A 24,789-nucleotide genomic window follows, 5' to 3' on the forward strand; every position below is an offset into this window, starting at 1 on the left:
TGTGAAGAAACAAACCGAATTTAATCTTTTTCAGAAAATTGGTCTTCTCTCTTTTGTGTTAATATATATATTTATATATAAATTAACAGCTTGTTGTAAAAATGCTGTTAAAGTAAAAATTGTTTTGTTTGTTTTTTTTTTGTTTGTTTTTATTTTATTTTTTCAATTCTGGGTCAATTATTTTTTCTAATGAGAAATAATCTGCACATTTTTTTAAATTTAGATACTAGATCTGCACATGCAGCGACAACGTCTGAAATAGTGTCATCTACTTACATAGCCGTGTGACGTATTGTTACTTAAAGATTCATCATAACTTGAATCTATGTTAGAAAGATATAAATATCTGATCTTAATCTGATATATCTTAAGTTCTGAAAAACGATAAAACACGTAAAGGACATAGTAAAGTCGAGTCGGGGTGAGATTATATAAATTTGTTTCCTCCCACTCCCATTCAGGCAAACTGTGTTGATTGCTTAAAATAAACCATTTCTAATCTAATAAAATAATAACAATATATAATAATATATATTAATAATATATATACAAGAATATATGATAATAATAAATAATACAAATTGATTTTAGATGTTTATTCAATTAATGTTGTTTAATTTATGCAGACAAAATACAAGAAATAATGCCTTGGTCACATGTACTCATACGGGGGTTGTTGGAAGACTTGCAAGATGTGTACATCTCAGGTTATGATAGTATTCCATTATCAGTATAAATGTATATAATTTTAAGTATAATAATATAAATTTGTATATATTAAATCATCTCAGATCATGATATCAAATCACATTTGACACATCAAAAAGCCAATCAAAGGTTTGCCATTTCCATTTTTTAACAGTAACCAGTCAGAGTCTGGAACATTCAGTAGATAAAGGTTAAAGGTCTTACCTGCATGTTTTCTCTCAGGTCCGTCGCCTCCCTCAGCGGTAGCAGGGCTGTTTTAAAGACCTCATCCACAGCTTTGATCTGTAGAACTCTCATACTAGCATATTCCCTACTATTCTTGCCTTTTCGTACAGAAAGACCTCGCTTATGCGGCTTGCCGCCTCCCCTTCTGTTGGTTATGGCCACGTGGACGAACAAAAAGCTGTGTGGTAGAACTTCCCCTGTAAGAGACTGGAGCGGAACGTGGCGGAAACCCGGCTGCAGACACTCGAAAGGGATTGTATACTGGCCAATAAATTCATCACCGATGTAGTCGTCGTCTAGTACCACGAAGCGCACCATCGCAAGCTCAGGAAGGTTTATCTGAAACTCGAAGCTTTCATCAAAAAGAGGATTATCTCCATTCTGGTTGACTGTTTTAGTCCTTTGTTCTCCGCAGTCAGCAGGAATGCCGTGTATTTCCACGTAAACGTAAGGGTCCACCACGTCTCCTTTGGCACCTGAGCCTTTAGGTTTGGGGAAGTTTTGTCCGCTGATTATCTTGATGTGCAACAGCTGTGGAGAAACTCCAGGCACCGAATCCTTTGTGTTGGCGCTGAAATACGAGACCTGCTCTCTCATGATAGCCGGACGGAGCACATAGCCACAGTTCCCGTTCTGACGGAACCAGCCTATGTTTAGATCCATCATCAGGCCGGGAGTTTGGTAGTTCATTGCTACAATCTGGCAGCCGCACTTCCAGAAATCTTGAGGATTCATGTTGCTGGAATCGATTCGCATTGGACTTGGGTAGACTCGTGCGAGGAACTTCTTGTTATAGTTGACAAAGTCACCTGGAAAGTCACAAGCACACCGGCTGGCAAACACTTCATTGAAGGAGCAGAGCTCCCAGTGCTTCTGACTCTGGAAGGATGTGGGAAAGTCTTTAAACTCCACCGATTTGCACAACGTCACCAAATCAGACAGATCCTTGGACAGCTGGAATTTTTTGGGTGCAATAATCTGCTGCTCTGTCGACTCGATGCTCACTCTCTGAGACATCTCCGCCCCCTCGTCCTCATCTGTCACCTCGCCCTCTGTACCGTTGCAGGCTGAGCCCAGCTTTTTGCCCTTCAGCAGGATCTTTCCTTTCAGTTCAGAGGGAGACGGAAGGAAACAGTCCTCAGGTTTTGGAGGATCACTGTGAATCTTATCTCCAAGAATCTTCTTCAGATGCTGAAACATGACTTTCTGCTGCTTTAAGGAGCAATGGTTTTCTAAAGATAGTATCAACGGGAAGTCCGAGGCAACAAAGGCATACTTGTTGATGACGTCAATGACGCTGCGAAAAACGATCTGCGAAGTCATTGTGTGACCGGTGTAAATAACCGGCTCGTTATCGGGCCCGTCCCACACGTCTAGCTCCACGCAGCGGCAGCCCATCTTTAGAGCACGGATGTAGCCGGTCACATCCGATGGGCCTCTAAATTGATCCTCTATCAGGTATGTGTTGTGGGACGCATTGATGTAGTAGTGAGACAAAGGCTGGTTCATGTCTTGGCAAACTGATTTATGGTCAGGGTCAAATATATGGCACTCTGGAGACATGAGATAGTTGGAGAAGCCGTCAAGAGAAAGCCACCCCTTTAGGCGGCCCTCCTTAGAGGGTTCATATTTCTGGATGACCTCCAAGCTGGTGTCTTCACTGACTTCTGCCATTCCTTGTTCTGCCTCTAAAAATATCATCAAGTCTTTTGTATCAAGAAATTCTTTGTTACTGGAGAACTGAACAAAGAGAAAGTAAATTTCTGGCCTGGTGCAAAGGTCTTGAAAGACTTCAATGAACTCGTCCTTTGTTACACTGGAACCAGTTTTGTCCTTCGCTTTCTGAAGCTCCTTGAACTTCAGCTCTATTTTCACATTTTTGACACCTGGGTTTAGCTTTTTAATGAGTTGCACAGCAGCACATAGAGTTATTTGTTTGCTGTTGTCAATGTCTTCCTCGTCAAAGAGGTCACTCAGCCAAGACGAGCGCATGTTGTTCTGACTGCTCTCAATCATATTCAAGGTGTGCTTTCCGTACGAGATCAAGTACCTCAACCCCGTCACCCAAATATTGGCCACATCTGCAGTGTTTGCCACCAAGTCCAAGGACTCATAGTTCTCCCCAAAGATGACAGAGAAAGCACAGTCCTCTGATATCTGGTCATAGGTGCCGTTAGTTCGAAAGGTGTCCGTGTTTTTGCCTGTTCGAACTTCTTTGATGGACTTGATGTCAATTTTTGCCTTCTCAGACTCCTTCTTGGTGGGCTCCCATCTCAAGGACTGCATGTCGGCGTCAAGGAGAAAGTAGCGGTGATAAATGCGTGAATTGGATCTCACTTTCTTGAGCTCTGTGCCATCGACCATGGCGCTGATGCAGTCGCTGGCTCTGCTAATCTTCTTCTCTGTGGGCATGCTGCTGAAGGACACAGTCTTCTTTCTTTCTTTCCGCTGTCGGCCATCCTGCAAAGAAACAGACGATCTTTTGAATGCCAAGAACACCATGGTCATAATAATGACACTTTGCATTAACATGAGCCTAATTAAACAGTCTTTATATCTTCTTTTTACACAAACACTATTCCATGACTCCTTAAATAAAGATTCAACTACATTTAAGGATTTATTTTTTTCATCTTGACATTTGAGGCTTTAGGACGCTCTCACCATCATAGCCTCTGGTGCTGTCATCACAGCTTTCTTTTCTGCAAATGTTTCCAACCCCCCCACCGCGCATGCCTGTTTTACTTTTACAGTAGGATTGATGACTGAATCTTCAGGCCTTGAAATTGTCAAAACAAAACTGCTGCACCGAGGCAGATCTTTTCCAGAACAATACAACGCAGCGCGCCGTCGGCTTTGATGTACTGCTTTGCACGTTACGCCTTCCTTTCTGGTCTCTTTCAGTTTCCTGCCCAACATTTTCAGAGCAGAATCCCAGCAGCAGCTCTGCTGGGTGACTTAAGGTAGCTGTTGTTGCTTATTATGGTGATAGGACAGGGAATCTCCCTAAGGAGAGTATCGCCCACGCTAATCCAGCCTCCTGCAGGAGACACATTCTGACATTTCACTGAAGCCTCTTCTCTCGTCTGCTGCAGGCTGTTTCAGCAGCACCAGTTCACTCTTTGGACTTGTTTTGCAAATTATTTCAAAGTCTTATCAATCATCTTGTGACGGCTCACCCCTGATGATGTATGAAAAAGAAATACATCCTCTTTATTCTAGCTAGGGTAAGGTGGTGCAGTCCAGGAGACACCGTACATAGAACCACTCGATCATATCTGATTTTCATCTTCATTCCTTATTTTGCATAAAACACTTTCGGTTTACGATATCCATAATTTCTGTGTCCCCCATAGACAGAGCTGCATGCACCACTTCCTGTTACAAGCAAACAGGAAGGGCTGTGCTGCTGTGTTCTTGCATGTGTGTCTTTGTTAAGTAATAATGTAGTTGCATTAAGATGTTGTACCGGAGTGAAATATAAAACCCCACTAATGAATTAAAAACAATCAAAAAGAGGAAGTGAAGGAAACAATCATTTTGTGTTTTTGAAACTGAACATACACAACAACACAACAGATGTATGTGATATAATGATGTCAACCAAATGAATTCATTATTGTACATCCTTCCTGTTGGATCTGATAGAAACGTGGAAAACACTGTGACAGTTGAAGAGACAATGCAGAGCCGGTGATGAATGTCTTTAGGTAAATCTCATACATAATGACTGCAGTTTAAGGTAAATTCATAACATAAACAGGAAGTTTCATGGTTCAGGTGTGATGACAACATCAAACATGAAAGGCAGCATTATAATAGGTTTGACTTATGACATATATTTTGCATTTTGTGATCTGTAAAAAAAAAAAAAAAAAGCTAAATTGTGGGAAAAAAATGTGTATGTGTCATCACCTACAGTGTTCACCATCTCCTGTTATTTATCATGCTTTAAATATATAAATAAGAAATGTACGTGAGACTGTACTACGACTGTAAAATTGTTTCCATAAAATACAGTAAGATTGAGGGTGGGAATTAAAAAGATTTTTCTTCTACCCACTTCTTTTTCAAGTACTTTATTACTCTCTGTTTATCATGTTTATTTAACTGTTTTATGTTGTGCTTAAAAATAAAAGGAAATCAATCAAACAGGTTCAAAATTAGCCCTTTTTTGCACGTTGACTTACTGTGCCTTGCTTGGCAGTATAGTGTCCAATATTAAACCAGGAGCTTGAGTGTTTGAATCATTGGCTGTATATTAAAACTGGAATGAGTGACCCCTCCCTCCTTGTGTTCCAAACAGGAAGTGCCCGCTGGCTTCTATGGAGAAAATAAACAGCTAGAAAATAACCCTTCTTCTTCTGATACCTTTTTTTTAACATGTTATTGCTGATACTCTTTATTTTAATTATATGTATTGTTTTTTCTTGCAAGCTATTGAAGTTATAAACTAGCCAATGAAATACCTAAAGAAACAAAAAAAGTAGTGGTGCGCCCCTTAGAACTGCAAACTCGAACTGATTTATGAGACACTTTTTGCACAGCGGGATGTGAAAACAAAAAACAATCTTCATTGGCTTAATCATTTTAATTATGTCACAAAATGAGCGGTGTTGAGGAGGAAAAAGAAAAGGAGTTCCAAGAATTGCTTTTTAATTTTCTATAAGAGAGAAGCAAAGCGGTTACATTGTGAAAATGAAAAGCATTCTGTTTATGCTTTTCATTTTCTAATTTGATATTTCTAATTGAATTTTGGTACAAATTTACTAAAGAACTTTATGAAAAGGAAATGTCAGATGCCATGTTCGTTACTATTTTAATTAAGTTACAGAATGAGCAGTGTTAAGGAGAAAATGAAAAAGCCATTCGGAGAATTGCTTTCCCAGTATTAATTTTTATTTTTAATTATGAGTCAAAAATGCTTCTATATTGATCCAACATGGCGGTGTCAACATTACAAAAAAAATTGTGACAAGATTGTCTTTATTCTGTTGGAGCCTGAACCAAACCATTTTCCACGGGTGATATTATACTAGCTCGGGTCAGTTCTCACTTACAGTTGATGGTTCTAAATCATAGTCTGTCCTTCCCGAAAACCAAAACTGGGACCCTGTGCCAAAACTTAGCACAATTTGGTTTGTGTCATTTACTAGAACTTTAATTCTGGCTGAAACGGTCCCACTCGAGGTATCTTCTTTAGTCCTGCAACAGACTAGTGACCTGTCCAGGGTTCTCCCCCCTTCACCCGACAGGAGCCAGGATAAGCTCTAGTGCAGGGGTGTCCAAATCCAGGCCTCGTGGGCTAGTGTCCTATTTTTTATCCAACCTACCTGTCATTGAAACTCCTTATTGGCTAAGCACACCTGATCCAGGAAATCAGTAGCAGATAAGGGGGGATTTTCTGGAAAACCAGCAGGAGGCCGGCCCTCGAGGCCCGGATTTGGACGCAGATTCAAGGGGGTTTGGAAAAAGAGCGGATTGGTGTTTACTTTGCAGGAACTAACTTTGACACTGAGCACCTGAACACAGTTTGTGCATGTTTATGCAAAAAATGAGCTTTATTGTTTAGTCAATATTTTGTTGTTCAATTTTTATTAAAAACAAAATGTAACCGCAGGTACTGTCAGACACAGAAGCCTATAGAATAACTGATAAAGGGTCGTAGTGCTGTGCTTCTGCAGTAGCCTTAAATGTTCGGTTGAATGTGCTACTCGGTGCTCTGGAGGTGGATGTTGACATTTTGTCTTCATGGCAACAGTGACTGTGTGTTTGGTGGTTGTTGTGTAGCAGGCTGCTTCAGCATCTCCTCAGGAATTCCCTCCTTTAGCAACACTGGGAACACTAGAACATCCATATCCTCTAAACACATCCTGGAGAATATTACTTCAGCAACAGTATTTTCTTTAGTCAGGGTGGCATAGAAATACTTTTTAAATTCTCATTCAGTGGTATTTAAAGGAAACATATTGTAGTAATCATAATATCTGTAATGTTTTGATGGAGTACGTACTCTGCGAGGCACAAATGTTATCTGATGCTGAACAACAAACTCTCCAAGCTCGACATTTCTTACAGAACAACAGCTTGAGCTTTGGAGTCAAACTTATCTTTGAGCAATTCATCAAAACCAAGACTGATTACATTTAAGGATTTATGGACCTTTGCTGACAGACTTCACAATTACCCCGGATAATGTTATTGGTCTAGTAAAATTCCACAGAGAACTGAAGGAACAGTTTGTTTCTGAAAAGCCGTTTCAGAGGCAAAAACCTCTGAAACTATGGACGTAGTCGCTGAGTTACTGTTGATACGAATCAACAAAGTCTTGGCTGGTGTTTTAGAGATATTTTATTAGCTGATAATACATTCTTCATCTCGCTGCCTTAAAAATATTCATTTTTTAGTGAAAGGAAAAAACTAGAACCTCTATTAAAACCAAATCCGAATTCTTCCCCTAACCCTCCAACTGTAGGAGTGGGATGTCCAAAATAGTTTTTTTAAGGGTATCAACTTTTCCTAGAGCCTCCATGAACCACTTCTCCTCTGTCTCAATGAAGAGTTCCATCTCTCACATTGGAGCCATTTTTCTCTGCTCCTCTGTTCTACCTACAGCCCCGACGACAGGAATAAGCTGCAGCAGAAATCAGCTTTTAAATCCCAGCCTGGATCGGCTTCAGTAAACGTTGACCTAAAAACAAGCAGACAGTCATCGGCGTTCTATTCTGAAATGATGCTACGTCAAAGGAAATCTTATCAATACAAGACAAACCCAGCTGCAGTGGATTTCTTGACTTTAACTGGTTGATTTTTAGACCTCAAGTATAAATCCCAGAGGGATATGGATCATTTTATTTTTTCAACTTGTCAGTGAATTTTACTCACAAGCATCAAAAGGAATTTTTCATAAAAATTATGATTACATGTATGTAAAATTCATATAAAGATCTTGTTCTGCAAAGTGTCATTTTAAATCCTATTTTTAGATGGGTCACAGCTTCTTTTTATAACCACATTCACAACAATAAATCATCATTACGAGGTGCAGATTTTTGCTGACACCCTTTAGTTCATGCTGTGCTGCATTTTACGAAGGACACAGGTGAATTTATCAGGCTTGTAAACGTGTCCTTTGTGTCCAAGGAAGTTTAAACTAAAGTTCACAGATGCATTCATCTGCAGAATGTTCATATTGGTATTGGAAATAGTTTTAATATGCTTTGATGTTCAAAAATAAATTGCCATATTCTGCCTTTTTTTAAATAAACTTGATTTAACAAAAGTACCACAAACTGCTAAACATAGCGAGGTAGAAGAAATACTTAAGGAGTATCCAGGCCAAGATCGGCCTAAAAAATGATGGTCATCAGCAAAAATGAGGTTAGTTATGGTCAAAAAATCAAAAGAGGCACAACTTTCTTTCTAACTACCAATCCAAACATTCTACAAAAATATGAGACTAAACCTCTGGAGGACAATAACAGGTCCTTCACAGGATTAGAATGCAGGTTTCTACACTTTTCTAAATGCGTCAGCAAGTACAGAAGAGGCTGGGAGCGTATTTGATGCGTGTCAAAACAATCTCACACAATATTTCTCACAGGAGCACTCACCGTCCGCAAATAGAGAAGTTTGATCATAAAGGGCCGCCTTTTGATCTAAACACTATCGTTTTTTTTCCTCCAACTTGTTGGAAAAAGTTCTAATATCTGAACCACTTTCTGACTTTGTCAACTCATTTTTAGATCTATCAAGTGACGGTTTTAAAGCAGCCAACTGGCCAATTGGTAACTGCCAATTCAATTACCAATACAAATACTTTAGTGCGGGTTACATCGTTTTACTCTTCTAAATATGTAGCCTTTTTGCAGTCTGAGATTTGGCCCCTCCCACTGGTAGCTTGGGCAGGCATATCAACACATTCTCACTCCTAACTCGTCATATATGGAGGTATGGTCCGGTACCCCTCCGCATCATAAAAAATAGCCTAATTCAGGTTCATGCCAGGAATTTTCCAGAAGCAGAAGGTCAGTCATGAAATAGAAACAACAGATGATTGCTAACTAAACTAAACAGACTAAATAAACTGGTTATCCCGGTCCTTAGACCCTCCATCCCTGTAAGGAAAAACTCCCCGGACGGACAGGAGATTTACCAGGACTATTAAATAAGAATTAGCTTATCTAACTCTACAACAACTTATTTGAATCAATCAATCAATCAGCCAGATAGTACTGGGGGACGGGAGGGGCGAGGTCCACAGCCAAGACGAGCCAGAGGTGAGGTCCACGGCCAAGAACAGGTGTAAGGACGATCCACCTGGAATTGATGTTTTGGAAGACCCCAACTCAGAATTTTTTGATGTTCTTCGGGTTCCCATCAAATCAGGGGTCCCCATTCCCTGGGCCATGGACCGGTACCGGTCCAAGAGCCGCTTGGTAACAGGCCACAGACAGAAAAGGAAATGCATACGTTAACCTAGATTATTTCAGCTTTATTTATTTTCTGATTCTAAAGGAAATTTTATTTGGGAAAACTATTGGATTCTGTTCACCACATTCGTCAGTAACATCAAGGGGCTGCTTGGACCGCTAGGTTAAAAGTCCAAAGCTAAAAGCTAATAAAAACCAAACCTAAAACATATTTGGAAAGTTTCTTTGGGGAGAAAAGAGCCAGTAAGGAACCTGAAGAAGAGCCTTTGCCTTTTCAGACAAAACCAGGAGTCTTTCTAGAAAATGGATTTATGGAGACTACTGTTCCTACAAACCAAACCGCTGTGCCTAATATGACTGACTCTCGACTGTTTCACATACGCTGATGATAAAGCTACAGACCCGATGGATTTGTGTTTTTTATAATATTATTTATTAATCACACTTTAAAAGTCGGATCTGCTGAAAATGTTTCTGAACTGAGGAAACATAAAGACATTAAGGGATTTTTCCAGCAGGAAGGCTGAATTAGGCGTGAATCTGTTCAGAAACTTTCTTCAGAAACTTTAGCAGAGACAATGTTCTTGTGTTAAAAAAATGCACAATGAATCAAGATTAATTTAAAAACAGAATATTATAAATCTCTGCCCTGAAAGATTATCTGAGCCTGGATTGAGTTCTAATTGTTATAATATTCTATTAAATAAATAAATGCTTGTAGTATTGCGTTTTATTGAATTTATACAAATTAGAAGTCCAAATAGACCAAATCTCTTTGGAGACTGGTTAGGTCGGGTTCCTATCTTTTAAACAAAAAAGACAAAAACTTTTTTGATTTTTATTTGTGGAGATAGAGATGAGTCGGACGTGAAGCAATTCATGTACTGCCCTTTTTATTAAGAGAGGGAAAAAAACAGGTAGTCCGGCTGATTTTGTAATGTCCTGAGTTTGGTGTTTATGCACCCGACGATTCTGAGAGAAGTTACACGTGAGAATCAAACCTGCTTTCATGGGTATTTTGTCAGATGTTTCAAAGCGAGTTAAACAAGAAACCGGAAGTTACAGAGAAGCTATTTAAACAGCAACAGCGCAGTTTATGGGACTTTTTCAGTTTGCCAAGAGGAAGCTAAAACTCTCTTCCAGGATTTCATAGGATCAGTACGTTAGTGGTATGAATGAGGAAGTAGTTAGCAATCCTCTGCTTATCTGTCCTTTAATTCCTCTTAGAGATATGTTATTTTGAAGGTTTAATGAGTCAGCATGAAATTAGCAGAGACAAACATACATGTTAAAACAAGTATTTGGATGTCGTAAAATGTGATGAAATGGAACATTGTTAAAAAAAATAAGTGCTAAAGTCAGAACTCTGTAAAGGGGTACAATAAAAGTAAATTTCACAAGTTGTGAAGTTTATATGTAGTTAAGCTTGAAACACAACTTTTGTGAAATGCTTAAACCAATTACTGCTTAAATCCAACTGTTATTTACTTTTATTCCAATCCGGTGACAAAACTAAAAAAGATGAAAATTTCTTTTTTGTTTTGTTTTCGAGGGTGGTCTTGCTTGTTTTTCAGCTTTTTCCACCCTGTTTGGTGCAGATTACTGGAACTGACTTAACCTAAATAAAGACAATGCCACTAGAAAATGGATTGCTTTTGATTCTGATGGACTGAAGACACCTGATTCAGGTAATCATCAGGAGCTGGGGCAGTTGAGTCTGAAAAACAAGCAGAATCCAAGCTCTTAAAGTCTCACTCCAATCATCTTTTGATCTATTTTCAAAGTGTTCCCAGTGGTCTTTTAATTATGAGGATGCCGTTATTAGCCAAAATCTACAAACCTGTCATTTTATAGGACATAGTTTCTGCAGAGCAGCAATAGTCCATTAGAAAGTTGCCTCTAAGTTGTGGGCGGGATCATTGGCGCAGAGCAACCCTGCAACAATTCACGATTTAAATAAAGAAATACTCAGAAATGTAATTTTGAGCTATTTTTTTCTTAATATATATTCTCCATCATGAGAAAAATGCTACAAAAACATGTTAAAAACACTACATTCATCCGAATGGATCTTGAAGGATCTTGGGTATTTAACAATTAGATTGATGTTTAATGAAATGCTTCATAAATTTGAGTAAAGATTAAATTAAAAATACAAGCACATTTGTGTTGTGCTGCTCAGTCTGGAATAGGTTTTGTTGGTCAATCCTTAGGTAGAAATTCCTGCAGTAAAACTAATACTTCCTACAGCAGCAGCCGGACCGTCAGATCTGAACTGACCAAAACGGATCACATCCAACCATGATGAACACTCATCGCTTAATATTCCCCTCAATCCATCTCGGTTGTGGTCATAACTGTTTTGTGACATCACACTCGTCGTTTTAACCACAGAAACCAAATCAGGTGATTTAGTGTCAAATGAAGGAGCTGCTTTCATATCCTCGGACACTTTCCCACAACACCCACTTTTGGGAAGTCACACTTTTTGTTTACAGGCCAGTGTGGTAAACCAAGTTCCTGACAGTTATTGAACATAAATGCAATTAAAAATATGACAAACAATTCACACCACAATGGCTCTCATCAATGCACTGTCTGGTAAAAGTCTGGGAGCTTCTGACGTAAAAACTCCGCAATGAACAACTACAAACTCATATCTGCTGCATTTCATTTTTAACCAACATTACACAAATTCTTGTACTTATTTTCACACCCAGTTTCAACGACAAGTTCAGAACGTTCCCCACAGATACCGACCGCCGCATGCCAACTGCAGAAGCCAGAAAATAAGCTATGTGGTAAGTAGATGCTCATCTCTTGAGTCACAGCTGCTCCATAAGTGACAGCAGCATTTTGGGGGGGATCAAAGCCTTTGAAACGCAATAAAAACAGATTATTTTGTCCCAGCACCTCACCAAAACAGCAACTCGTGTATTTATCCTGTTTAAGGTGTTGGGGACCATGATAGCTCTCCAGATACAGGTGGTCCGTGGTTTATGCAAGGAATTGCTTTCTAAAAATAAACTGCAAAATCTGCTAAGTAATCATCTTTATTTTTTATTTTATATGTTTTAAAGCAATAGAACTCCACACTATAAAATCGATTTAGGTTTAATAGATCAATAATCGATTTATTAAAATATAAATCGATTTAGCACATAAAGCTGAAGTTTGTTAGGTTGATGCTAACATTTAATGGAATTTCCCATAGGATGGCTAATGCTAACACTCGGTCGACCTAAACATATATTGCTGACTAAATGAACATCTTTATAGGAATTTTCCAAACTCTTTTAAGGAAAGTAACCATTTGTGGTCTAAAACAGTCCTTTTGCTCATACTTTCTTCTTCTGGAATAAGGTGTAATGCTACAGATGATCGCCACCTAGTGGCCAAACTAAAACGCCCTCCAGGAGAAGCAGAACAATGTTTACAATGTTAATGATCTGAAAAACTTTTTTGGAAAAAAAAATTGAATCAAATTGATCCCAGCTATGTGAATCGAATCAAATCTGAAAATTATTATTCATACCCAGCCCTACTATATACACTTTTCTCAGACAGACATGAACATTTTCATCATTTTCTCTTGTTTAAACTCTCAAAGTTGAAAACTATAGAAAAAAAGTCTAGGATTATAGAATGAAACTAAAGATCTGATTGAGATTGAAGATTTGTGTATCTCTGCAACCTGAAAGCATTTCTCAAAGGATTCCTCAAACAAGATTCATAAGGTCCACAGCCAATCAGGATGCAAAACACAATCCGCTGTTTAAAAAAAAAATAAAAAGGATTACTGTACAGCGTTTTCACAACAGTCCGTTTGGAATTCCTATTCCCAAAGTTCCCCTGAATTCTGACCTGCCTTGAAGCCTTGATTGTCTTAAACTCAAAGTCCTGGTGCACTTGCAAATGAACCCTGGTGCAATTCATCAATACTGTGAATGTAGATATACTATCCAACATAAAAAAACAGGAAGTGTCATAAACTCTGCATTTTCTAATATAAAAAAATGCAAAAACCAAAGAAGCACAGACCACTAAAGGATCTAAACATGTTTGTCATTGAGAAAAGGTGAAGCTAATATCCTCTTTTCTTCTTTGTACCTTTTAGTTCTTTCTGGTTAGGTACAGATTTGAGAAAACACGACCCCAAACCACATAGCGCTTCTAAGAATCCTGCTCTACTCAAATTTAGGAGCAAACTAAACTACATTACAGTGTAAAACTTTTAGCATTTCCAACTCTGTAAAACTGAGACCTGTGCTGGAATGAAAATAGCCTTTAGGTCTAAAATGACATCTTTGACTGTGATCACCTTGTCTAAATATGACAACAGCATTAGAAAGTATCAGATAACCTTAAAACATTGGTGTGTCCATGCCTTTTTTAGAGAAGTTTTAAAAACACCGTACAGTTGGGAAAAACGGATGTAAAACGTCTTTAATTTGCATTTTTAGCGTACTGTTGTGCATTTTTTGTCCGAATTCTCGTTGTGACGCAGCGTCTGTCACATACACGTCCAAATGTCAGAGCAGTCACATCTTGGTTCCACGTTTGATCACCAACCGACTCAGATTTCCATCACACTGACCTTCTGTAATCTCTACCATCTCAAAGGATGCGCACATCAAAGCTCAAGAAAACAGTTTGTCCTCTAATCTGAGTGACCGGTCACACCTTCAGCTCGAGTGATTCAGAGGAAGGAAGGAGCCCATAAACAGTTATTAACCGATTTAAATGATCAATCGGCTAGAAACGAATACTTGCATCAACAATCTCCTAATAAAGCTCGTCGCCATTTGGAGTCAAATCCTCTGGGACTTCAGACCTGTTTCCCCCCCAGCAGCTGCTCAGTTTTTGGTCAAATCAAGTGTGAAAAACGACAAATACTTTGGTTGGATTTTTACAAGTATTTCATTTCCCTGAAGAAAAGCAACGAGAAGTTCCTCTTATCTGTGAAAACAAGAGAAACAAAATCTCCTTTACAGACTGTTCATCCTTTTGTTAGTCTTATCATGTTGTTGACGAGTTATTTCTGTGCGGTGGTGAAAAGGAGATTTGAGTATTATAGGATTCACATAGACTCTGTGTAATTTTTATAACTGATTACACAACTTGAAATGAGAGCAGTTTGCAAGTATCATGTATGATTTGTTGGGACACAGCCGGTTGGGTGGATACACCAAAATTACACAACCATGAGACTGACTACTTCCTCACGGTGTAAAGTATACCGTCTATGTCCAGTTTACTGAACATCAGTCAAACGTGCACATTTACTATCTAAACTTTAGAATTCAAACACACCCTTAACAAAACCACTAGAATACTATGAAAAGGGCAATCATTTCCTTAGCTCCATTAAAATAAGATAATTATTTGTTTATTTTTACATAAATCGTGGTTCCAGCTCATAAAACCTGCAAAAACAAATTACAAAAAATCAAAATACTTTGGAGAACTCACAATTTACTTCTCAGTTTATGTAAAAAGATAAAGTAAGCGGTTGTGATCACATCCACCAATCAATATGAAGTATTTCCAAAATAATATCTCGAATACTTGTTTGGGAATCGCTTTGCACCGCGATAACCGTATCCTTTTTGAATGATCTAAATCAGGGGTCTGCAACCTTTTATCCCTTTATCTCTTTAGCTTTAATGAAAAATGATTAATGAAACGATTGTATAAATGAGAGATTAGTTAGATTTTTAACATGTCAAACAACTGAGCAAAAAAAAGTTTAATTTACCTTCAAAGATTCTGTAGAAATGTTGTTAGTCAAATTAAAGTCTGAAAACGTTGTTTTATTTGGGTAAATTAAACTAAAGTAGTTAAAGTTTTGAACAAATGCAGTTTAAAACGATTGAAAATGATTTAGAGCTGTGTTTTGTGCTTCACATCTCAGAGAATGACAATAAAAAGCTTAGTTTATTCTAAATGTTTGGATGTTTTTTTTTTTTTTTAATTAATAGATTCTACTGAAACGTTAATATCTAAGAGTAAAAGGGAAAAAAATGTTGGCCAAAATCCTAATGATAAAAAACATCATGTTTAACTGTCTTGCAACTTGAATTCAAGTAAAGCTGCGGCAGCAGAGTGACTTTTTTTTCAATTCTTGTAATATTTAAGTTAAATCAATATATATTTATAAATCAGTGTTTAAATGGCAAAAAAAGCTTGAATATTGTGGATTTTTTAAACGATTAAGGGAGACTTTGTGGCTCTCGTTGGGTTCTAGACCAAATGGCTCTGTTAGTGATAACGTTTGCAGACTCCTAAATGTAAATATAAAAATCAATAAAATAAAATTATCCTGTGTACTTAAGCAAAATGATCCCACTTTAATTTGAAATAAATCTTTTGATATTTGAGAATTATTCTAATGTTTTTGCAGTAGAACTCAGCCCCTTCTCTGAATTAGAAGCAGCGATAAACATTTCAATTCCTTATTGTTTATTTCATTCTGATCAGATTTTAGTGAAAACTACAAACTGATCAACCTCTACAGACTACATTGATCACACGGGGAATGATTGATTTTTATTACTGTAGAGTCTGCAGGTTAATCATCAGTAAGATGTTGGAGGAAGCTGCTCATTTTCATGTAAATCTATCCTTAAGGATTACAAAGGAGTTACTTAGTAACTCGACCTTTGAGGCTTTTGAAACAATAAACCAAGAGGATTCATAATTAGTCTCTAAGCAGGTCTTTAACTCAATAAATGCAGGGCTCACAACAAAGGAATTTCTTTGTCATTACAATTAAAATAAAGTGACTAAAATAACGTTTCAAATGCGTTAAATTCATGTTTTGAACAGACTGGTTGTTAAAATAAAGGTCCAGCGGTGGGATTTCATAGCATCGTGAAACAAACAGAACATCAACACAAATCCAGACACTTTTTTGAGGTTCTGTCTGTTCAAATGTAAAAAGATAACAAATGTACATAAAGATGCAGAAAGTTTTGCTCATATGAATCAAGTTTACTGAATGTATTCTCTTTTTGTCTACCTTTGGTTTGATTTTAGCTTCATAATTCTAAGGCATCCTGGAATCTTCATCACTCCAGGTTGTAAGTGTGCTGACTGTAATAATTACGGTCTGGCGTAGACCATCAAATAACAATTAAATGTTTTTGGACCGTTTTAGTTTGAGGTGGTTCGGCTATTCTGCTTTAGTTCAGTTAGATGAAAATGCAAATTCTGAAGACTGATTTAAACCTGTGAGGATTCCTGTTGTATCTGGAGACCAAAACTGCTAAATAAAAGAAGTGAAATCTGCTTCAGCACTTTTAAACTTTGAGAGAGAAAGAAAACCTGTTCAGTACGACTTCAGCAGCCTGAAGGTGAAGTCTGTTTGGGCCTGAAAACAGTTGAGGGTTTGTAAACCAACTGTGGTGTTTTAAAGTCAAACAGGAAGCCAGATCTGATGAGGCGCAGCATCTTTGCTGCTCTTTCAAGGCGCCTTTAACCGTCTTTAATCTCTCAGCACTTACTACAATAACAAAGTCCCACAAAGATAAATATGCACAACACGGTTCAAGCATCAGCCGGGGACATTAATCATTCAAATATTCTTGATGTGACTCCGGGCTGACCCGTGGCTGCTGCAGTCAGGAGTGAATTCAGAGCAAATGCAGCCAGCTCCACCATGAACTTCACTGGGTTCTACCGTCTTCATGCAGAACAGACTCGCACGCAGAATTTCCATTTGTGGTTACGCAGTGATGGCAAAGCTAAAGGTCCTCAAGAGTCTTTTTAGTCATCAGTTTCAGTTAGAGAACCTCATTTAAGATCTAATCTACACCCAAGTTACCCCTCTGTCCTCATTCTCCTTGCAGCCTGCAATTTAAATAAACATCTCTGAATGAAGTGGAAGATTTGAATCATCAAGCTTCCTTTTCAATAGCAGGTAAATTATTTGAATGGAGGCTCAAATCCTAAAAAAAGACCCTCCAAGGCCAGGACATAAAAGGTGAAGCATTTGTGTAAATCAGTGACACCTTAGCCAATGAATGAGCAGTGATTTAAGTAAGTGCTGCAGCAAACAGCCCTAAATATAAAAACCAATAAACTCCAAGCAACACCACAGCCATGCATCACAGATGGCTGCCAGATAGTCTTCAATAAATGACCATCAAACACAAACTGGATTGTCTGGGAGAACAGATTACACTCAGCCCCTGCCATACCTCAACTAATGAGTCCATACCTCAACTTCAGACAGATTTTCTTCTGGAACAAACATTTTTGACATCTAACCAGATTTTTTCTTAATTTTGAAGCTGATTCAGTCTAAAAACAAAGAAATGGAATATTAAGAAAAATGTTTTCTGTCTTTATAATATATTGAAAGTTTTTTTTTTTTTGCTAATACTAGTTCGGTTAGTCAGACTTTTTCTGTAGCTGTAAAGACTGAACGTTTGAGACATAAATCATGAGGGGAAAAGAGCTGGTCATGAAGTGTTAATGACCAGCTCCTCAGACACAACTACAAAGTTTACAAAAATCATCTTTACTTTTAATTCAACAGAAATCTATCAATCAATTTGATTTGAAAAGCTGCTTTTCTCTGCATCAGAATCCGCTGATTTAAATTGATCCCATAAACGGTCAAAGAGTTACAAAATGTTATCAAGTGTTTATATTTACCTGTTCAAAAGGTCTTTAATTGGATCAAAGATCAGATTAGAATTAAACTGTGTACTCGCCCCTGAAAAACGTTTACATACGCCACATGTTTGATCGGATCAAGCTCAGGAACACATTTTTTGACAGGCGACAGCTAGCAAACTTGTCCCGCAATGAAAGAGGGGCGGGGGCACGTGAATTTGTCACGAGAATAGCGTTCGGTGAGTGCATCTTTTTATTTAAAAAAAGTTCCCATTAGTGTTTTAATTATGACGTTTTTAACCAAAATCCCACAACCTAAATATCTTAAAAAGCCATTTTTTATGATGATCTGAAGCCTTCGTTTGCAAAATCTCCTCTGAGGGGGTGTGGCTTTTGGAGCTGACCAGCTCTGTCCCGTTTTTATTGAATGACTCTGTAGTTCAGCGCAGATACTGGGTTCTAACACGCTCCTCTGCACCACAAATCCTGATTTGTCTATAAGGTAGTTCTAGTTTAGATGGTGTTGAATGACCTAAAGAAGTTTAGGAACATGTTCTTTCATTTTGACCAAGAGTACTATTGCAATGTGGAATAGCTGGGCAGGTAAAGGTAACAAAGTATAGATGATGTAACAAAAACAGCAGCGGTTTTTGGAGAAGACAATCTCCAGGCCTACATGCGTCTCCAGCAGCCATAAAGTAAGAAGACTTTACATAGTTTTTCCTTTAAACACCAGAACCAGACGCTTCCTTTCATGGAAAGTTACTTTATCTGTGTAGATCATTAAAGCACAGGCTCTCAGTGGAATTGTAACCATCATTTCATCACAAGATGGGATTGTTGTGTTCTTAAAATTTGAATAGTCAAATCAGATGTTCTAGTTTATCTGAAGGCATTTAAAATAGAACAGCTTATCAGAAATGGTACAAACCATCAGTGCAAAGCCTTGAAAACAACATTTTTGGTCTTATTTTTAAAAATTCCTTAATGTGCCGTGACCTGAATGCATAATTTACAATGACACGGTAATAAAACCCGTGGAGAACCTCTCGTTGTTTTACATCTGAGGGCTGTTCTCCATCTCCTCTCAGAGCTGGAGGGAAACGTGTGGACAAAGGAATGTCAAGATTCTATTTATTTGACAAGTTCTGAGGTGAGACGTGAAGTGAGAAGAAAGCTGTTAGTGGTGGGTCATTATTTCTTCTGCCACCCACACGCAAGATGCTCAAATTCAACACTGTCAACGCTCAAGTCCACGAATTAAGAATAAACTGTTGATGGGGAAGTTAAACACACTCAACAAATGGTAACATTTGGAGGTCCACGAGAACGTCCAATTCCAACTTAAAATACTTTTAATACAAAAATCCCCTTCAAGAATAAATGGCTTCAAAACCGTGGCTAATGTTGGATTTGGTTTACAGCTGCTAACGTTTATCCATAAAGACATAGCTTTCCAACTTCCTGTCCATATTATTACTTTTTTTGGTTCTGTTTGTAGTAGTGCTGCTACAAACGATAGTCGACTAATCACCAATTATTTTTTCTGATTAGTCGACTAATCGGTTCATGTGGATATAAAGCACACATCTTAACCATCATTAGCTTTAAACTAACTAAAAATAAAGACAATAAAGACGATAGTTTATTAAACTTTTAACGAATCGTGCAGCCTCTGTCCTTCATTAGTTTCTGGAATTAAAACAAGATTAAATCAAATGTCGGCATCTGAAAAAAAGAACTATTTTTCAAAAAAGAAAGTTCTGGTCTCACTGACTTAAATATAACAAAAGTATATTTGTGGTGCTGAACACTCACAACTTTGTTCAACTTTACAACACTCTGGCTCCATATAGTATAAAGTAACAGCTAATCGACTGTTAAATTAGTCGTCAACTATTTTAGTTATCGATTAGCTGTCGATTAATCGAGGCAGCCCTAGCTTGTGGTCAAGGTTTCAGTACTCGCAGGATTATCTTTGCTTATGAAGGAACTAATATGACTATAAAATTGACAACACGTTGTTACAGTTCTGTTTTTTAAAATGATAAACAACACTATTCCTGGTTTTGCATTTTGCACACATTTGCAGATGTAAAACTACAAAACAAATCAGAAAAATCTAGATTCATGCCAGGAAGTATCTTTTTTTTAAGGGGAAATCCACACGTCTTAATTCAATCTCACTTGATCAGATTAGCCCTTTAACGTCAAAATAACACATTTTCTTTGAACTGCCGTAACTCTCAGACTGTTTATACAATTAATGTAATTCCAATGGAATCTGACCATCAGGATCAGCTGGTCTACGTCGATTACGTAAACTGGTCACTACTGTACAGTGTTACTTATCAGCACACGGCTGCTTTTCTTAGCTTCAGAATCCACTAAAACTACTTTAAACGGTAGTTATGATAGTTCAAAAAACGTTACCACTGTAGCTAATTAAAATGACCACTAAAGAACGAGACAATTCAAGAATTCTGATATTTAGTTTTCATGTAAATGGGCTCAGTGCAAAGAAAGAAACCACCACTTTTTTACAAAACCCCTAAAATTTCCACTTTTTGTTTGTCTTTGAGCATAAATCAGTTTTCTCTTCTGCTCACAAGTGGAGCGTTGTTCAGAGCTTCTGTGAAGCTTCATCCTCTGGAGACTTCACGTCTCGCTGTGCAACCTTAAAGCTCTGGGCTTTAAGTGTGTCGACTCAGTAACAAGTTGAGATCTGCACACAGGAAAGACACAACTCAGCATTCCTGGTGCTACAAATACCAGCTCTGAGAGGACAGTCCTTCCCTGCAGGTATCTGTACTCTTCACCAGCTTCTTCCTCTCATCATTTATGGATTAAAAAAGAATCACACAGCTGCTAATATTTAGAAAGCAGAATAAATGAAACATTTCTGCGGGTTTAATCAAAAAGGCCCGCTGCTGTTAGCACAGAAGCATTCACACCCACTAACCGAAACCTTGACAATAGTAAGGTAGTTGACTTTAACAGCTGTTACTATGAGAATTCGTGCTGCCGCCCCAACCACATCCTCCAGCATGCAGAGAAACTGTTCGCAAGAACTGAGCGTCCCGACAGTGAAACTCTTCACACGGGTTCAGCCCCTCACCGCCACCAGCAGCTGAGGCTGTCAGCAGCAAACTAAACGCCCTTCGAGACAATATCTGCACGAGTTCGCTGCATCGACGATTTGCATACAAGGTTCAAATGAGAGATGATCAGGCGGATTCAAAACCGTTAGAAAATGGAACGTACCATTGTTGTACGCGTGGTAAATGTATCATGAAGTATTCGTGAGGATAATGGAAGTAGGACTGCCAGGATTAGTCGAATGGTCGACTATTAGGGCGACAGTGGTAGAGCGGGTCGGCCAATGATCGAAGGATAGGCGGTTCGATTCCGGCTCCCGCCAGCCAAAATGTTGTTGAGTCCTTGGGCAAGGCATTTAACCCTACTTGCCTCCAGCATGGCTCCACTGGTGCGTGAATGTGTATGAATGTTCTGGTGATGGTCAGAGGGGCCGTAGGCGCGTACTGGCAGCCACGCCTCTGTCAGCCTGCCCCAGGGCAGCTGTGGCTACAGTAGTAGCTTACCATCACCAAGTATGAATGAGGTGTGAATGAATAATGGATACACAATGTAAGCGCTTTGAGCGTCTGGAAAAGCGCAGATAAATCAAATCCATTATTATTATTATTATTAAGATAGTTGACGACTAATTTAATAGTCGATTAGTCGTTACATTATAATATATGGAGTCAGAGTGTAGTCAATTTGAAAGTTTTAATGGCATACTGCTAACTTTATGGACTAATTTGACATTTATTAAGGTTTTTTAGGCTATTAATGGAGTTTAAGTAATATTTCAGCTACATGCTAGCTGTTTTGGCTAACTTAGGCTGTCGGCTTCAGCGTTTTCAGCTGTCATCACTAGCACATGAACAAATGCTGCACAAATGGGTGTGCATGTAATACGCAAGTGCCCTTAAGATGTCAACACAAACTACACTCTGATTGTCTAGTTTTATCATCGCAAACAATCAGGATGCACACAAGGATGATGCACGTATCCTGAACAGAACAACAGGCTCTTTGATCAGTACGCAGAATTTTGGGGGAGATGGTTGAAAAATCACAACTCCATATGACCCCTACTTTACCTTCATTCAGCCTTAATTCTTGTAGAAGTGTTCACTACGATCTGTCGCCTGCAGCATACCCATAGAAAAGAAGTGCATTAAAGTCCCTCTCTGATGAAGATCCTGTTTTTGAGTTTTTAACATGTCTGTGTGTAATTTTTCTTCTGAAAGAGAACAAATGTGATAAGAACTCTTTTTGTTTTTTTCATTTCCGAGTATTTCTCCTTTTAAATCTCTGACAAATATACATTAGTCTTTACTCTACTGTACTTTTACACAAGTACAGTTAGTTAGCAGAGTTTGTGCAACAAAGTATGTATTATGTGGGCCGGCCGTGGTGCAGTGGTAGGGCGGTCGACTCCTGATCGGAAGCAAGCGGGTTCGACTCCCGCCTTGCCCGCCCATGTGTCGAAGTGTCCTTGGGGAAGACACTGAACCCCGAAGTGTCCTTGGGGAAGACACTGAACCCCGAATTGCCTCTGGTGTTCGGCAGCGGAGCCCCCACCAGTGTGTGAATGTGTGAATGGGTCTGTGACTGTGAGGCGCTTTGGGCCCTTGAAGGATGGTAGAAAGCTCTATACAAGCAATACGCCATTTACCATTAAAACACTCCTGGGAACATTTTTCAAAATAAAAAAAATTGTCATGGGGGGACTTTAACATAATCTCTCTAAAGGTTCATTGAGCGCTCTACAACCTATAATATTTTGTGCGGGTCACCTGCGTACAAGTTTGACCAATTTTTACTCACTGATAGCTCATTGTCTGTAAGGGCAGTTGTGACTAAGGCTTGTATCCCGAACATCTTCAGCTACAAGGTAGAACTTTGGTGTTTAAAGGTCCACTGATCGTTACCGCATTGATTCTGTGTGATGGTTCGATCGTCATAAATGCGATTGCTTTATAATGTCACCATTAGTTCTGTCACAGCTGACTAATCACAACGGTTTCAATCTACTGTGATCTTTCAGTCTTTGTTCAGCTGAACAGGAACAGAACGTGGCAAACTGGCTGATAGGAGTCAGTGAGAACCAACCAACAGAAATTCAATTTTCCATTTGCCTTTCGTAGCATAAAAAAAATCAACAACAGTCATCCACAGTTAATTATCAAGACGAAAAGCTGTCGTGTGACAGCTCCAGAGATGAGCACAAGTTTTCCTGACGCTGACTTAACATGACGTTTATTTTGGCTTCGAGTTATCCCGAGTCATTCCTGCTGTGACTCAGACGGCGCTTCATCTGTGCGCTTCTGCGCTGCTCAGCAAACAAGTTAAAATCATTTCAAACTGACCCCAGTTTCACTTATTGTTCATGTTTTCCATGGCAGCTGCAGAATCAAGGTCACTGCATTCTGCTGAGGACGGATTCCTCTGACTAAACTGGACAAAGGCAAAAACAACAGGTTTCTATTTTTAAAAAACATCTGATCTGACCCCACAGCATCTCCACGAAGAAGTCAAGTATGCAAAGGCTTTGTTTTCGTCAACAAAAGCTGGTCCAGAGTGCCTGCACATGCCTGCAGACGGCGTGCCGCTCCCATCCAGTGAGCAGAGAGCGGCTTTACCAGCTAAAATGTCAATATTGCGTTTATTAATATCCAGAGTGAGGTTATGGCAAAGTTCAACACCCACGCTGCTGAGAGAGGAATGCTGCACCAGAAAAACCTGCCGGCAAAAATTAGAGCTTTGAAAAACCTGTTGATGCAAAGAATGTTGGGAGAAGAATTGATGATGTCTTCTTTAGAAAACGTGACGGCTCTACGGTGCTGCTCTGTTCTTATAGAGAAGACTGCTTCATTCATCAGTCACACTAAGAAACAAGCAGCCGACGATCCTTTAAGACTCGTGAAAGGCCTTAAATTGAACCTCTTAAAAGCATTACATTGTTTTACATTTATGAGAATCAGTCTTGCATTTTTTCTCATCAACACAATGTGACTTCCCGTCAGTAAAAAAACATTTCCAGTATGTGCTGTGTCATAAAGTTGTGAACTGGTTGTTTCACTTTAGCTAGCTAATTGGCTAATGATCATTGGTGTGGGAAAATCTTAACGTGTTTAGATTTAGTGGACCAGGAACCATAAAGCTTCAGAGTCAACTATGTTTTTGTTGTGCTAGCATATAGCTTACTTTAAGCCTTAAGCTTTTTATCTTTTATAAATGTAAAATTGTAATTTCTGTGACCGCACCATACACCGAGCATTAGCAGTAGAGGAGTGCCAAAATATCAATATTGAGATATTTAGTCCTGCAATTGATTCTCAATGGGTTCTCACCAAGTATCGATCTTTTATTTTCATTTTAAGAAGCTGTAAAACATTATATTCATTATCCTTTGATGAGACATTCCTTCAGAGGTAGATAGGGGGCGCACGTTTCAAGACGCAGGCACAGATGTATCTGGCAGCTATTCGAGTTATTTAATTTTTGTTCTGTTGTTTACAACAATTTTGCACTAAGCAGTGGCACTGCTGTTCATGTTTACTATAGGTAACACTGAATTTTAATTCCAATTCAATTGGTGTTGATGCTTGTCAGAAATAGTACTACTGATTTCAGCAATGCTGCACAGAAGTGTCTATTATTTGTTGCAAAAAATAAGACACAAGTTGTTTATTATGAGTTTGTTTAAGCTCAAAAATAAATGGGGATA

At 38.6% G+C, this 24,789-nt stretch overlaps 2 protein-coding genes across 3 annotated transcripts in view; one reads left to right on the forward strand and one right to left on the reverse strand.

The window, feature by feature from the left end:
• LOC112136714 (raftlin) overlaps positions 1-24,789 on the forward strand; it is a 288,034-nt gene that overhangs the window by 76,602 nt on the left and 186,643 nt on the right. The window lies entirely within an intron of this gene.
• LOC112136713 (inactive phospholipase C-like protein 2) overlaps positions 1-24,789 on the reverse strand; it is a 52,410-nt gene that overhangs the window by 22,860 nt on the left and 4,761 nt on the right. The window contains exon 2 of the mRNA XM_024258594.2: positions 913-3,393. Coding sequence (XP_024114362.1) covers positions 913-3,393 — 2,481 coding nt within the window. The remainder of the gene's footprint in view (positions 1-912; positions 3,394-24,789) is intronic.

This window comes from Oryzias melastigma, linkage group LG16 (genome assembly GCF_002922805.2).
Source record: "Oryzias melastigma strain HK-1 linkage group LG16, ASM292280v2, whole genome shotgun sequence".
Classification (NCBI taxonomy): Eukaryota; Metazoa; Chordata; class Actinopteri; order Beloniformes; family Adrianichthyidae; genus Oryzias; species Oryzias melastigma.